A 13824-nucleotide genomic window follows, 5' to 3' on the forward strand; every position below is an offset into this window, starting at 1 on the left:
ACATATGCTGGTAAAAGAAAAAGGAAGAAAATAAGCCCTAAAATACATTTGTAATTCTACACAGATAAGTCCTGTTCACTCTTTACTGGGAGAAAACTCCTCATTTTGTTCCTCCTCCTTGGATTAACCCTGGTTTCCCATCTGCAACCGTAACGATGACCAAACTTCCGGATAATTGACTAGTGGCACTTGTTTTAACGCACATTACCGCCTCAATGAGCGTTGACTAAGTAACTAACGCAGAAAAGCAGTAGAAAAGTGACATTAAGACACCAACACAACAGCAAATGTTAAAGTAACTAATCATGTCAGGAGCCAAGTAACGCTACCAAACGGTTTGGGTAACTAGCGCTGCTCGTTAATCACAGGTGAAGCGACTTTATGCTACATTTAACACGGACAGCTAGCGTTAGCTGGTAACGGACGTTAACTAACGACAACTCTCCGTAAAGTCCAACTAACTAGCCCCGTTTTAACGTCACTCACCTGGTCAGGAGGTAAACGGTTGACTTAACATTGCTTATTCCAGTAAGATATATGATTGAAAATGAGCCCGAAATGTTTTTTTTTCTCTGCTTATCCTTAACCAGTCAAACAACCAGCGTGACTGCGCCCGGCCGTCCACAGCTCTTCAGTCCGTCTCCCTGACGCGAGCTCCGCCGCTCGTCAACTGCCGAGTGTCCGGAGCGCATCTGACGGGAGGACTCACGGTGCCTTCAAAGGTCGAGTCAGAAGCTCAGACGTATGAGCACCCACAGTCGAAAATGGTGTTTATTACATCACAAACATCACGAGCATGATGGCTTCACTGTACCCACAAGAGCAAATGTTCTACTTTTACGAATACACTAAGTAGTTTATATGTTGCTAAATTAGAAAAAAAAAAAATCTATATCTTACCTTTTTGATTTTGTAACTTTAACTGAACAATTCATTCTCAAAATCCTATCAAAATGTTATCTGACTTTTACAATTAGAATAAAATTACTCTACATAATTAGACAGCAAGACATACAAAAAGTTGTTTTTTAACATTCTTACTTGGTCCAAAATATTGAGCTCTTAATTAAGAAATGGAGGGCTATTTTACATTCATGCTTTTTCACAATCCATGAGATATCTTATAGTTAAATGAAATGTCAGATTATCTCACGATCATGAGTCACCATAATTACTACTGATCAGATACCATATACCAAGTGGAAATTACTGGCTAAGATCTCCTTTTCCTACCATCTGAATTTTAGTCCAAATGGCTCATCTACAGTCAGATGTTACTTGGATTACAAAATAACAAAAAATGTAGACTACCAAGAAAAGTTAGAATTTTAGTCATGGGTTAATTAAGTATTGAGTAGTAACAGTGTAGGCTCATAAAAAAACTTAGGTGGAGAAATGTGAGGCTGATATTTAAATCAGTTGCCACAGTGCATCAAATTTTTTGTTTTGATTAATTTTATAAGTTGCCCTTTTGATTTTTTCCTGGGTGGCCATGTTTCCAACATTTGATGAAGGTAGCATCTAAGAGCCTCAACCTCTATGAGCAGCAAAGGTCAAAGCAGCTGACAGAATCGGTGTCATTGTTGATGTTTTGATACTGAATTCTCAATCTTTGCAACTGCATTTGCATCACCTAATTTTCACTAATGAGTTAATCCAAACAGACACTATACACTGCACTGCCTGTCCAAAAAAAGTCACACACACTAATATTTCATTGGACCACCTTTCGATTATGTTTATTTTTTCTCCAAGATGACTTTTTTTTGACAGCTGGTGTATTCATACTAACTATATGAAGCATAAAAAATAAAAACATGAATGTGCATAAAAAGACCCCTGTTGTTCTTTTATAATTAAGACTTACATGAGATTATGATTTCTGATGTACTTGTGTTTTGGAAAGTCTTTCCTGTCTAACCAAATTCTTGTTTGTATGCATAATGCCACACTGCTCTAGATCTTCTTTAAGACTTTGAAACAAGCTTTCATTAAACAGGGATGTCTGTAGATCAATGACAGCATCGTGTAATCTGGAGAAGGTCTGTTTGCACTGGCAGCAAAGGCATACAAGATAATATCAACATACAAATGTGAATTTACATGGGTGAGTTGGGAAATCAATATATTTTATGTAAGGAGTAGAACAGCAATGAGCCTACTATTGATTCTTGAGGAACACCATTGGCCAACTGTTTTCTGGCTTAAGCTTCAGAGTCCTCACTGAATGTTAAATGTCATATTAGGTGATTTGCACCACTGAGCTGCCTTGATCCACATGACTACTTATTTGTGGGCAGGTCCATTAGTAGCAGCTGTATAGTGTAGTGGGAAGTTTGCTGCCCCTCCATGCTGGAGACTGCAGTTTGAATCCCAGGTGTGGCCTACCTCCAGTAGGGGTCCTAGGCAAGACCTTATTACACTTACCATGCCTTGGCCTTGTACCTCACTTGTAAGTTGCTTTTGCCAATTGACTAAATGTAAATTTAACAGATTTAACAAAATGGTGAACTATTCATTTAAGATGCTAAAACATTAACAAATGCCACAATAACATGTCTGCCATGAAACTGGAAAAATCCAGATAAAGCATCACAACAGAACTTCTGCATGATTCATGTTTTCACCAGTACAACAGCATATTTATGTAGTGCTTTTATAATATAAAACATTTTATTCTGGCATGGATACTCAATGGAGGTTTTGAACTCAAATTTTCATATGTCATTCATTTGCATATTCCATTATTTAGATATGCTACATTTAAAAACATAGAATATGCTGAATAATAAACTAACCTGATTTTTATTTTCTGTTGCACAGCCAGGTGTACAATTATAAAAGAACACGATTTTCCAAATCAAACACCAGTCCTCCTTAATACAATCCTTTTTCTTCTTATGCTTTTGGTAAAGATGAATATGCATCAAGCATATTTCATATGAAAGAGATGAGAGATGCAAAACGTGAAAGTCATACATTTTTGTTTTCTCATAGTGATGCATGGGACAGTAAATAACATAGATTTTAAATATTTGTATTGCTTGATGTATTGAGTGATCTAAAAAACTGATTTACGAATTAACACTATTTATTCAGTAACATTTAGTTTGAAACAGTTTATATGTAAATGGAAGCTAAAATATAATGGAATCAAGGGCAACAGGTGTGCAATCTTTTTATTTAAATAAGCCCATCTGACTAAAACGCCAGAATCAACAGAGAGACATACAGAATAAAATAGTCCCATTAAAATAATACTCCATATCAGAAATGGCAAACCAATTATAATACATCTTTACATTCAAACACTCATTGACAGTTATGACCCTTCCTTCTGGTATACAAAATTATTCCTCACATACACACACATACATAACTCATAAACACCATACTTCAGAGAAAATACTTACACACTGGAGCCTCTCTCTCTATCACACACACACACACACACGCAGAGACACACACACTGACACACATACATACACACAGCATAAAACCACATTTTGTTTGTCCCTCTCAAATCTGTCAGTGTGTATGTATGAGTTGCTCACTATGCTACATGTAAAGGAATAAATAAAAGTTATTATCAGGAAGTGGTTCTTCAGTTTCTGTAGGCACAAAACAAAACTTTGTGTATCCATCAGTGGTTGGATATTATCTTATTCCTTCAATACTTTATTCTCAAGACTACCGTCTAAGAAGAAACTGATTATTTTCAAATCACAGCAGTGGTACGCACATATTCCTATTTCAGAACTCAAAGGGACCATACAGGATCAGTGTTTTTGCATGTTGTAGTCTATTTGGTACACTTCATGATTTGTTTACATTATTGCTTTAAGAAAATATATGTAAGAGAGTACTTCCACATGCATGGTAGCCAATCATTCATTCAAGTCTTATTAATTTCTGTGGGTAGACACAATAAATATCCATCTTAAGCACAGTTCAAGTGACTGCAAATAGGTTTTCACCATAGAAGGATGTAAAGGAGACACCGTGTCTGATAGAAGACTGGAAAAAGCAGACGTGTGACAGGTGTGTTAAGGAGCTGAAACATGCAAAAACACTAAAATGGTCACACAAGAACACATTTTACTTACTAAAATGTGCACTTGCATAAAATCCAGACACACGCATACACGCAAACATTTACATAATTAGTGTGCAGCCCTGAATGCAGATGGTCAGATGGGTTTTCAAAAACAGTACAGCTTCCACATTAGCATTGTCACTGCGACAGAAAACCACCATGACACATTAGAGTTGTCAGTATAAGATGGGTCTGTGTGTGTGTGTGTGTGTCTGCAAGAATGTTCAAGATAGGGCCAGTTAGAAGTAGTCTCTTCTTCGTGAATCGTCACTAATGAAGGAGGGGTTCCACTGGGCGGGGTAGATGCATGAGTGGCGAGATCCCGGCAGACCTGTGAACGGGTATAACCCATTTCTATCCAGGTCTGAGTTTCGCAGTGCAGGCTGAGGTTATAGGGACAGAGAGAGAGAGAGAAAATTATTTCTCAGCTGTACCCAAACACACAGAAACAACACAAAGGCAGATCTACAACTGTGAGAAAAAATAGGTGCATTATAAGTCTCCTTACAGAGTAGTAAATGTCAGTCATCTGCAGCAGGTTCTTGGTGCTGCCGTTCTCTTGCATCTCTATAGTCTCTCTGCCCCACTCCATGGATATGCGGTTATTTTTGGGGAAGTCTGCATATGGGGACATCTGCAGGTCTCCGCTCTTGAAGATAATCTTGTTGATGTCATTCTTATCTTTCCTGGGATGGATTTTATTATTTTAATTATTTTCTTGTCATGTTACCTTACTCAGCTCTGGTATTTATGCTAATAATATAAGCAGTCTTACTTGCAGCAGGTGACAACAAGAGCAATGATGAGGATGAGCAGCAGGGCACCCCCAGCACTGGACACTACAACTGCAATGAGCTTGTAAACTGCAACATAACATAACAAAATAAATGAATACTCCACTAATGCATTTAAATATCACAACAGGAAAATGCTGAATCTTATGTTAAAGCTGATTCATACTGGCCTGTTAAGAGGCTTTTTTATTGCCACTTACAATTTCCACAGTTGAATCCTCCGAATCCAAACATGCACCTGAAGAGTCAACATCTACAGTGAGAAATCTTACAATATAACCATATACTATATCATAAATAATGTAAGAACAAAAATGAAATTGAACGTACGGGACACAGGTTCCGTTTTCCAGCTTGTAGCCATCCCCGCATTCTGAAGCAAGACATTTTATTTAACAAACAAAATCTATGTATTTATATTTAGTGTCCTCAGAAGTATCACATATTGTTTTTAGCAGGGAAAATCTTATTTATCATTTAGTTTTAAGGTTTGAATCAAGGTAGACTGCTATTTGAATACCTTTGAGCAGTGCTATATTTAGTTATTCATAACTTCAAGATAGAGAAAGAACTTACCTAGACAGGTCAAGTCACTAGGGTTGTGTTTGTAGTATCCTTCATGACACTGGCAGTAGGCTGTGCCGCTGGTGTCTGTACAGTTGGAGCGATCTTTATCACACTGAGTCTTCCTGGCCGCACACAGACTCTCCACTAGGACGGAAAGTTGGTATTATTGTAACAAAATGGGAATCTGATCATCAGGATACAACAGGAGAAGTCTATGAAGTCCAAAAGCACTGCTGTTTGAAGTTATTAACGGTATCGTCTTCTCCCAAATACCTTGTGTATTTTTCACAGGACACTTTCACAGTTGCAATCTACCCTCTAGTGGCTATAAACATGTAATTACCTTCACTAGTGGGCTCTCATGTTCACAGTAACTTTAGTGGAAAACAGTATTAAGATTTGGTTTAAATAATAACCACAAGGATGTGTCCATGGTTATTATATTTACCTTGATAACTGAGCTTATCAAGGTAAATAGGTGCAGAACCATGGAAGGCTTTATGGCAGCGGGGCGACGAGCTGCAGTTGCTGAGAGACATCTTGATGCTGTTGTGGACTTCATCACTCGTCACATTAGTGGACATGGAAAACATGTTGACAGCTAAGATACGGACCCCATCTTCCTCTCTGTGGGGAGGAGATCAGAGGTTAGTACAGAGGTCTACAGTGACCAAGTTGTCCATATTTCATAATTTATACTGCAACATACTGCTGTTTTAGTTTCAGCAGTATATGCTGTCAGTATCTTAAAAAAACAGGAGCAAAGACTTTTACACTCTACATTAGACAATGTGACACTGTAGCTTGTTTCTATGAAACTACTAGTTAGCATATGTGCATTTCAGAAAGGACTAGATTTATTTGATAAAACAGCCAAATATACTAAAGACAAATGTACCTATTTTTTCCTTTTGTCAATATAAAATATATCGATAAATTGCTTAAAGTTACAGCGATCGAATGTTCAGTGATTGGAGCAACTTACGTCCTGCTCAGGGTGGAGCGTCTGTAACCTGGGAGGGCTGACAACGACGCATTGAGCTGCAACGAGGACAAGAAGAGAGGGCGTATATCAAATATAGTACACATAAACCCAGACGTGCACAATGCAGTGATGTGGACTGACTCTTACCAGCTGCATAATCTCTCTCTGACTCTCGGTCTTGAACGTTACAAGGTCATGTGGCAGCCTGGTGACACTAAAGGTTCCTAGAAAAGTCTTTGCTAAAGAGGGAAATAATAAATCACTTTGAGTGAATTTAATTTGGGCAATAACTTGGATTTGGCTAATAATAATAAAATCTTTATATATATAGAGGCTCTTACCTAAAGTGCAGGTGCGTCCATCCTCAAGGTCGAAACCAAGCGGACATTCACAGCTGAAGGAACCGTGTGTGTTCACACATTTGGAGCCAGCCGGGCAGGGATTCTTTTCACATTCATTTATATCTGGAAACACAGAACATGCATTAATTGACAGTTGACTTGACATAGCACGCATGTTGTTCACCTGTCAGGCATAAGAGAAAAGAAGCTCACCATTGTTGCAGGTTGGCCCCGTCCATGCCTGCTCGCATTTACAGGTGAATTCCCGTCCGTCATAGCTCGCGCACACGCCGCCGTTCATACAAGGGTTCGACACACAGGGGTTTGCTAGATTTCAGAGAGGGGAGCAGACATTTTACAATAAAAATAGATGGAACTGAACTGTCCAAAAAATAACTCATTAAAAATTGTGCGACCTTTTAACTTTAGTTATATTTGAACAATCTTAAAATGTGTATTGTTTTTCACGCCCATTTGTGCCCAAGTGTTTTTCTGTTTTTGTGACAGGTTGAGTTCTCCATTATAGTGCAAAAAGAGTGTGATCTCACTTGGTAGTGGTGGAGCTTTGGGAGTTTGGATCTCAGTAGATGATGTTGTCACCACCTCCTCTGTGGTTCCTCTGTCTGTCAGTTTCCCAGTTGTGCGCACAGCCTCCGTACTCCTGGTCGTAGGGCTGTGGGTGTAGGTGGTGGTGATGTAGTGGCTCTGAGATGTGGTTACTCCCAGACTGCCTGTACTTTTTTCCGTCTGCAGGGTGGTAACAACCGTGGGCTCAGCAACTCTAGTTGTCGGCCCCTGGGTTGGGCTGGGTGGGACGGTGTCAGTTGAGTACACTGTAGGGGTCTGTAGGGTCACGGTGGACGCTGTGGTGGACGGTGTAGTGGTTGGGATGACTGAGGCCTCAGTATGTGACTCTGAAGTAGAGTTGCTAGTCGTGCTGCTGAACTTTGGGGACAAGGATGCAGGTAAAGGAGGAATAGTGGTACTGGTGCTGGTGGTGGTGGTGGTAGTGGTGCTGGTGGTGGCGCTGGTGGTGGAGATAGTGTCTTCCTCTGTAGTCTGTGACCTTAAAGAGAAAATAAAAAAAAGTCTCCAACAGACTCCTGACAACGTAGTGACAGCTAAAGTCAGCAGGGGGCACTGGAGACAGCGACACAGTTTGTTTTTATATGGAACATTTCTTGAATTATGTTATTATTATTATTATTATTATTATTATTATTATTATTATTATTATTATTATTATTATTATTATTATTATTATTATTATTATTATAACATTATATTATTTATTCATTTTATTTCCTCATTGATTGTTAGTTAGTTAATTAGTTGATGTACCTTTCTGTAACCGTAACAGGTGCGGTGGTGAGGAAGACCTCGGTAACCAGCACTGGCACGTCTGTCAAGGGGCTCATCTCAGATGTGCTGCTGCTGACTATAGGGGACACTGTGGTCAGACCCAAGCTCACATTTTCTCCTCTGGTTTGAAATGAAAGCCCCTCTGTTCCATCTTGGTTTTGAGTGCTGGATCTGTGGCCTGCTGTAGAGGACTCAGTAGAGGTCCCAACATTAGAGTCCCAATCCTGATCTGTCCCCGAGGTGTTGGTAGCACCTCCTGCAGGTGAGGTGACGGGAGGTGTGGAGGAAGCCGACACTTCGGATTGTTCAGTACTGGGCTCTGTCACTTTCAGAGATGGTGTGGAGTCAGAGGGCTCCTCGGATGTTGAGGTGTGTTGAGGCTCGGTGGAATTAGGTGGTCCAGTTAAACTCTGGGTTCCCTGGGACCACCCTGGGCTCCCAGTCTCACGAGACGTCCCCTTCAAGGAATAGGTTGTTTGCTGGTTTGTTGTTTGCCTGCTGTCAGTAATGGTTGATGGGGCACTGTGCGTGTAATGCTCAGTCTCCGTTGCCCTAGCAGAACTATTCAAGGTGGAGGGGGGCTGCTGGGAATTAGAGTCTTCTGTAAAAGCAGAAGAAGTGCTGTTGTTGGAAGAGGATGTGACAGACAGCAGGGTCCTCTCCCCAGCCCGGCTGATGGTGGTGGAAGCATAGGTGCTGTCACTGAGGACAGCTGTCTGTGACGCCAAGGATGAAGCATCTTCCAATCGCAGGGTGGTGCCTGGGCTGTCCTGGGGCAGACTGCTACTGCTACTGCTACTGCTGCTGCTGGTGCTGCTGGCCTCAGTGGTGGCTACAATAATAAGGGTGGAGGCGAGAGGTTCAGTAGATAGACTTGTGGTCTCTAATGATGTGCTGCTTGTTTCTGTGAAGGTTTGCGTCTGCTCGGTATCTGTGGAAGAACAAAGCAACAGGCAACATTTTAATCCCTTGCTTCAGGCGAGCCGCTGTTATTTCTGTGTGACACCGGTAGAGCTGAAATGATAAAGTGATTAGCCCGGTAAATTGTGGAACTATTCTCTTTATATCTGCTATATATCAGGTAAAAATGTCCCTCACTGATTTGACATGAGCTGATGGGCCCTGTTTGCTTTGCTTGCTTTATATGATGGGTGATAATAAACCCGGACATCATATCAATACCTCAGCGTCTATGTTGGCATACAGCTCTCCCAAAACACACATTTATACCAACATTCAAAATCTCTTAAGTGTTTCTTTCTTTCCCAGCTTAGTTGAATCTTCAGCACGCTGCACTGTACTTCACTTCCACTACGCTCTGACCACCAGAGGGTGCTCAGCAGGTGGAGTTCGGCTCTGTTCAACCTGCAGAAACTGGGAAGATACTGTCAGGGGTGCTGTAGCTTGCTGCAGGGGCGACGATTTTAGGTGGAGAACGACTGGCAGTCAGGCATGCCTGCTCTAACAAAGGCTTTAAGCCTAAATATGGCTGTGACTGTCTCTGCTGGGAATCAGCCACTTCCTTCCTAAAGCTGAGTGAGCACAAGGCACTGGCAGAAAACTGTTGCCATGGATCAGGGCGTGCATTCAGGTTCAGTGAAGCTGTGTTTATGGCTATATGATTAATTTAAGTCCAATATTTACTCTCCTTTTCGCTTTGCTTGTCTTTTCAGGCTGATAATTGCTGCACTATGTTTATAACCTTGCTCCCAACGTTGTCTGTTTGCAGTATATAGGGTTTATCTAACTTTTTGTTGCTGATAGCTGCAATGCTGCGTCTTGAACAGTAAAGATTTTGTCGTAAAACAAAACATTGAGCTGACAGAGACGACGAGAAAAGAAAGTCACGCATGTGCCAGTTGTGTGTACGAGGTCTCTCTCTGACCTAAAGGCGGTTCTCAGCCTGTCCCTGACACCGTGCTGTCTGACAGCCTGCTATCTGGCCTTTCTCCAGCAGTCCAGGACTGGAACAACTGCACCCTGAGGGAGAGCGTTGGTGCTGAACAGCATCCTGACAGCCAACACAGTGACCAGCAGGTACCATCCAAAACCAGTGCAGGGGAGAGGTCAGCGGCAGAGCAGCCTGTCCGCTGGGAGTCTATAGGCAGAATGGGGCCACTGGGCCCGCTTCCTCTGCATGTGCGTCTCGCTTCATTTCATTTTGTCACTCTGGATCCAATACAAGCAACAAAACTCAGATTGGAATGTGATGTTGGCAACAAGTGAGGGACGCTCCCAGATTATCTGCTGTTTATCTCTGTGACCACAGTCGTCACTGACGTCTTTTCACCATTACTATACTTCAGAAATGCAGTACTTCAGTGTTCAGATTATCACTGAGCATGGTCATACACAAAGTACTTTATATTTTAGTGAGAATAGGCCAAATAGGTAGTTTGTTAGGGGTTACTTTTAGTGTGGTCACATACAAAACGTTGAGCTGTGTTTGAGAGTCACAGCATTGTTTGAAAGTTTGTCACCGGATGACTGTGACTTGCCTCAGGAGAGGAAAGGGGAATAAGGTGAGATCTGAATGAGGAAAGTTTATCATTTACACGTATTTCTCAGCAGCATCTGTGTTGTCAGAGGTTTATATAGATTTAGTTTTATGTATACAGAGATTGTTTCAGTGGAAATGTGTTGAGCAGCTCTCAGTATGACTGTGTATGACTGTTTGATTGAAGCTGTCTGGAATCGAGTCAAAACCTCCAGAGGTGAAATAAGATGTAAAAAGACATCTGCATAATGTCCACAAGCCTGCTACAAAGAAGACAAGTTGCAACTGAGATTACGGTTAGAAAACACAGATGCAACAGGTACTAGATTCTTCAAACAAATACAAAATGTACTGCGTCTAAAATATCCTTCAAATAAATTAGATACAGCAGCACATGTACTGAGCTTATTGCGTTGCCTTGGAGACAAGTAACATCCAAAATGTTTAATTACAGATCTACTGTACTTGCTGAGCTTTTTAAACCAAATTTATTTTCAGACCACATTGAAAAACAGCAGGTGTTCGTGGAGCAAGGTGAATTCAGTTTAGGAGTGAAATAAGGAAATAGAGTAAACAAAAGTAAAAAATATTTTATCTGATGGACAACAAGTTAACTCAATGTCAATAAGTTTAATTCTGTGGTGAAGCATACAGAAGAGGCTCTAGCCTCTTGTTTACAATAAGAGGAGAAACTGATAACAATCACAGTTTTGAGCCTCTAAAAATAAAGTGTCTCAGAAACGTGTACATGTGGACCTGCTGGATTAAATCACAGTCTTGCTCTGTGTTGATGACTTAAACATTTCGGCTATTGTTAGACGTTTTATGGTACTTTTATAGTGTTACGCTTGCCAACGATTGCATAATGCATCCTGATGCTGAAAATAAATGTTGAGAAAGTTCTTCATGCACAGACTCGAAATGTGAAATGCAACCCCTCCTGCAGATGTCTTTGGTCTCCACGCTGCACAGAGCCTGGTGTGCAGGTGTGTAAATGGGATTTCCATCTTTCTCGTACGCTGTAGTTTAGCTGCAGTTTATTTGAATGTAATGTAGTACATGGTAAAATTAGAACTCTGTTGTCCCATGTGCTGCCCATTAAGAAAGACGCTCTAAAGGTTTAACCAGAAGGATACAACAGCTCTATGCCGCTTAAAACATCTTAAGACTTTACAAATGTCTCATCAGCCAGTCACACGGCAGCAGCTCAGTGCATTGACGCGTTCAGGACAATGTGCTGGAGTTCGAACTGAGCATCAGAATGGGGAACAAAGGTGATTTATGTGACTTCGAACACGGCGGTTGTATTTCGGAAACTGCTGTTCTACTGGTATTTACACACACAACCACCTCTACAGTTTACAGAGAACGGTCTGAAAGAGAGAAGACATCCGGTGAGGAGCAGTTGTCTAAGCAAAAAATACTATGTTGATTTAAGAACACACCGGGCTAAGAACAGGAAACTGACGCTTCACTTCCAATTTGAATAATAGGAGACTGGAAAAACCGTGCCTGGTCTTTCCTGCACCAACAGAATGGACAGAATTTGGTGTAAACAACCTGAAATGTGCGGATCCACTTGTTGGTTAAGGCTGATGCAAGTAGTGTAGTGATGTGGGTGTACCTCTTGTACTTCAAATGATCTGCACAGTCACTAGATCTCAATGCAATAGAGCACCGCCAGGTTGAGGTGAAACGGGAGAGTTGCATCATGGGTATGCAATAGACATATCTGTGTGATGTCAACGTGCCAACATAGACCACAACCTCAAAGGAATGTTTCTAGCACCTTGTTCAATCTATGATATGAAGGATGAGTGCAGTTCTGAGGGTCCCACCGGGGACTTGCAACGTGTGTGTAATGAAGAGGCGAGTGACTGGATGTGATAGGAGTGATATGTGGCTGGTTTATAGTGTAATGGTGAATTGTGGAAGTGGTCTATTGTTACTCTGGTGAATTATATTTATGGAGCGAGATAACGACGACACAACTACATGTGTAACTACCTTCTGTCCGTCTAAAGCAGTGGGAATGTTGCATTTCAAGAGTGGACCTGGACAGCTGCTTGATTATCATTAAATCAACTATTTTTGATAAGTGGTTATTCTTTAAAATCATTTTCAAAGTGCACACTGCTAAATCAGAAGAGGCGAGAGAGAAAATCATACTGAATAAAATGCCAGACTGTGTGGTGAAATCTGCACAGACTAAATACATGTTTAATTAGGAAACGTGTAACATCTACAGGTGTTCCTCATCCTTCCTTTTTAATTGTAACTCTGTATTTACCTACACCCCTTTGGGGGGACGTTTTTACAGCCTTTATTTCACAAGGTACTGATAAAGGGACTCTCAGATTAAACTACCTCTTCTTCTCTACAGCCTGATCTTACCCAAGTTCCCAGCAGTTGCAGTCTGTGTTTCAGCAGCAGCAGCAGTGTGTGTGAGCAGGAGGTTCCTCTGTGATGGGGACAAACTCTCGCTGGAGTATGCAGATGAAGTTGCACTTCTTTCAGTTATGCCGAGTTCATCAGCAGCTTTGTAATCAAATCCCGCCGTCGCGGGATCCGTGCTGTTGTTCCTAGGGGTCCCTGCTCCGAGGGGCCCCGGCAGACCCAGCAGGAGGACGGACAGAGACAGCCCGACAACGTGATTCAAAACCCACGTTTCCATGATTTCCAAGACACCCCCCACACACACAAAACGGTCGCCGATCGTTTCCGTGAAGTCGAGAGAATGTGCCGGGGAGTCTCCCGGGGGACACCATGGGTCGAGCGCTTCTTCAGCTCTCGGGGAAGTTTCGGAAGAGTTGGATAAATCCCTGGAGCGGGTCCGGAGGAGATCCGCCGCCGCTGCTGCTGCTCGGACGGCGGGGAACGGAAGATTACGCAGGCGAGGCGGCAGCCTGTTATCACAGTGGAGGAGTCCGGGCTCCTCCTCCTGCTCCTGCACACACACACACACACACACACACACGCAGTCCCGTTATTCAACCAAATACCTACTGCTACCTTTTCCTTTTTTTCTGCTTTTGACTTGAAGCTGCTTCAGAGGACTATTAATTATTTAATTACTATTAATTAATTGAATGACGTCAACATGTCAAAGATCAAATTAGTATAGGCTAAATGAGTTATTTCACATTGAGTATGTACTCAGATCAATACCACAATGCAGAACT

General features: G+C 41.6%; 2 protein-coding genes across 5 annotated transcripts in view; both read right to left on the bottom strand.

Moving 5' to 3' along the window:
- The window catches only part of kansl1l (KAT8 regulatory NSL complex subunit 1-like), a 16453-nt gene extending 15793 nt beyond the window's left edge, over positions 1-660 (bottom strand). For all 3 annotated transcript variants that reach the window (XM_026375605.1, XM_026375606.1, XM_026375604.1), the window contains exon 1: positions 487-660. The gene's annotated coding sequence lies outside the window, so the exon portion shown is untranslated. The remainder of the gene's footprint in view (positions 1-486) is intronic.
- heg1 (heart development protein with EGF-like domains 1) overlaps positions 1-13537 on the bottom strand; it is a 15612-nt gene extending 2075 nt beyond the window's left edge. The window contains exons 1-14 of one of the 2 annotated variants that reach the window (XM_026375603.1): positions 13037-13537; positions 8125-9076; positions 7332-7849; positions 6997-7110; positions 6784-6906; positions 6590-6681; positions 6443-6498; positions 5906-6084; positions 5467-5601; positions 5221-5263; positions 5091-5128; positions 4872-4959; positions 4605-4782; positions 4290-4479 (exon numbers count right to left, since the gene is read on the bottom strand). In XM_026375603.1, the coding sequence (XP_026231388.1) occupies positions 4336-4479; positions 4605-4782; positions 4872-4959; positions 5091-5128; positions 5221-5263; positions 5467-5601; positions 5906-6084; positions 6443-6498; positions 6590-6681; positions 6784-6906; positions 6997-7110; positions 7332-7849; positions 8125-9076; positions 13037-13316 (2940 nt within the window). In that variant the 5' untranslated portion in view covers positions 13317-13537 and the 3' untranslated portion in view covers positions 4290-4335. Of the gene's footprint in view, positions 1-3161; positions 4480-4604; positions 4783-4871; positions 4960-5090; positions 5129-5220; positions 5264-5466; positions 5602-5905; positions 6085-6442; positions 6499-6589; positions 6682-6783; positions 6907-6996; positions 7111-7331; positions 7850-8124; positions 9077-13036 lie in introns of those variants that run through there. The other variant, XM_026375602.1, reaches the window with a different exon arrangement.
- Between the last annotated feature and the right edge of the window lie 287 nt (positions 13538-13824).

The sequence above is a fragment of the Anabas testudineus genome, chromosome 21 (assembly GCF_900324465.2).
Source record: "Anabas testudineus chromosome 21, fAnaTes1.2, whole genome shotgun sequence".
Taxonomy (NCBI): domain Eukaryota; kingdom Metazoa; phylum Chordata; class Actinopteri; order Anabantiformes; family Anabantidae; genus Anabas; species Anabas testudineus.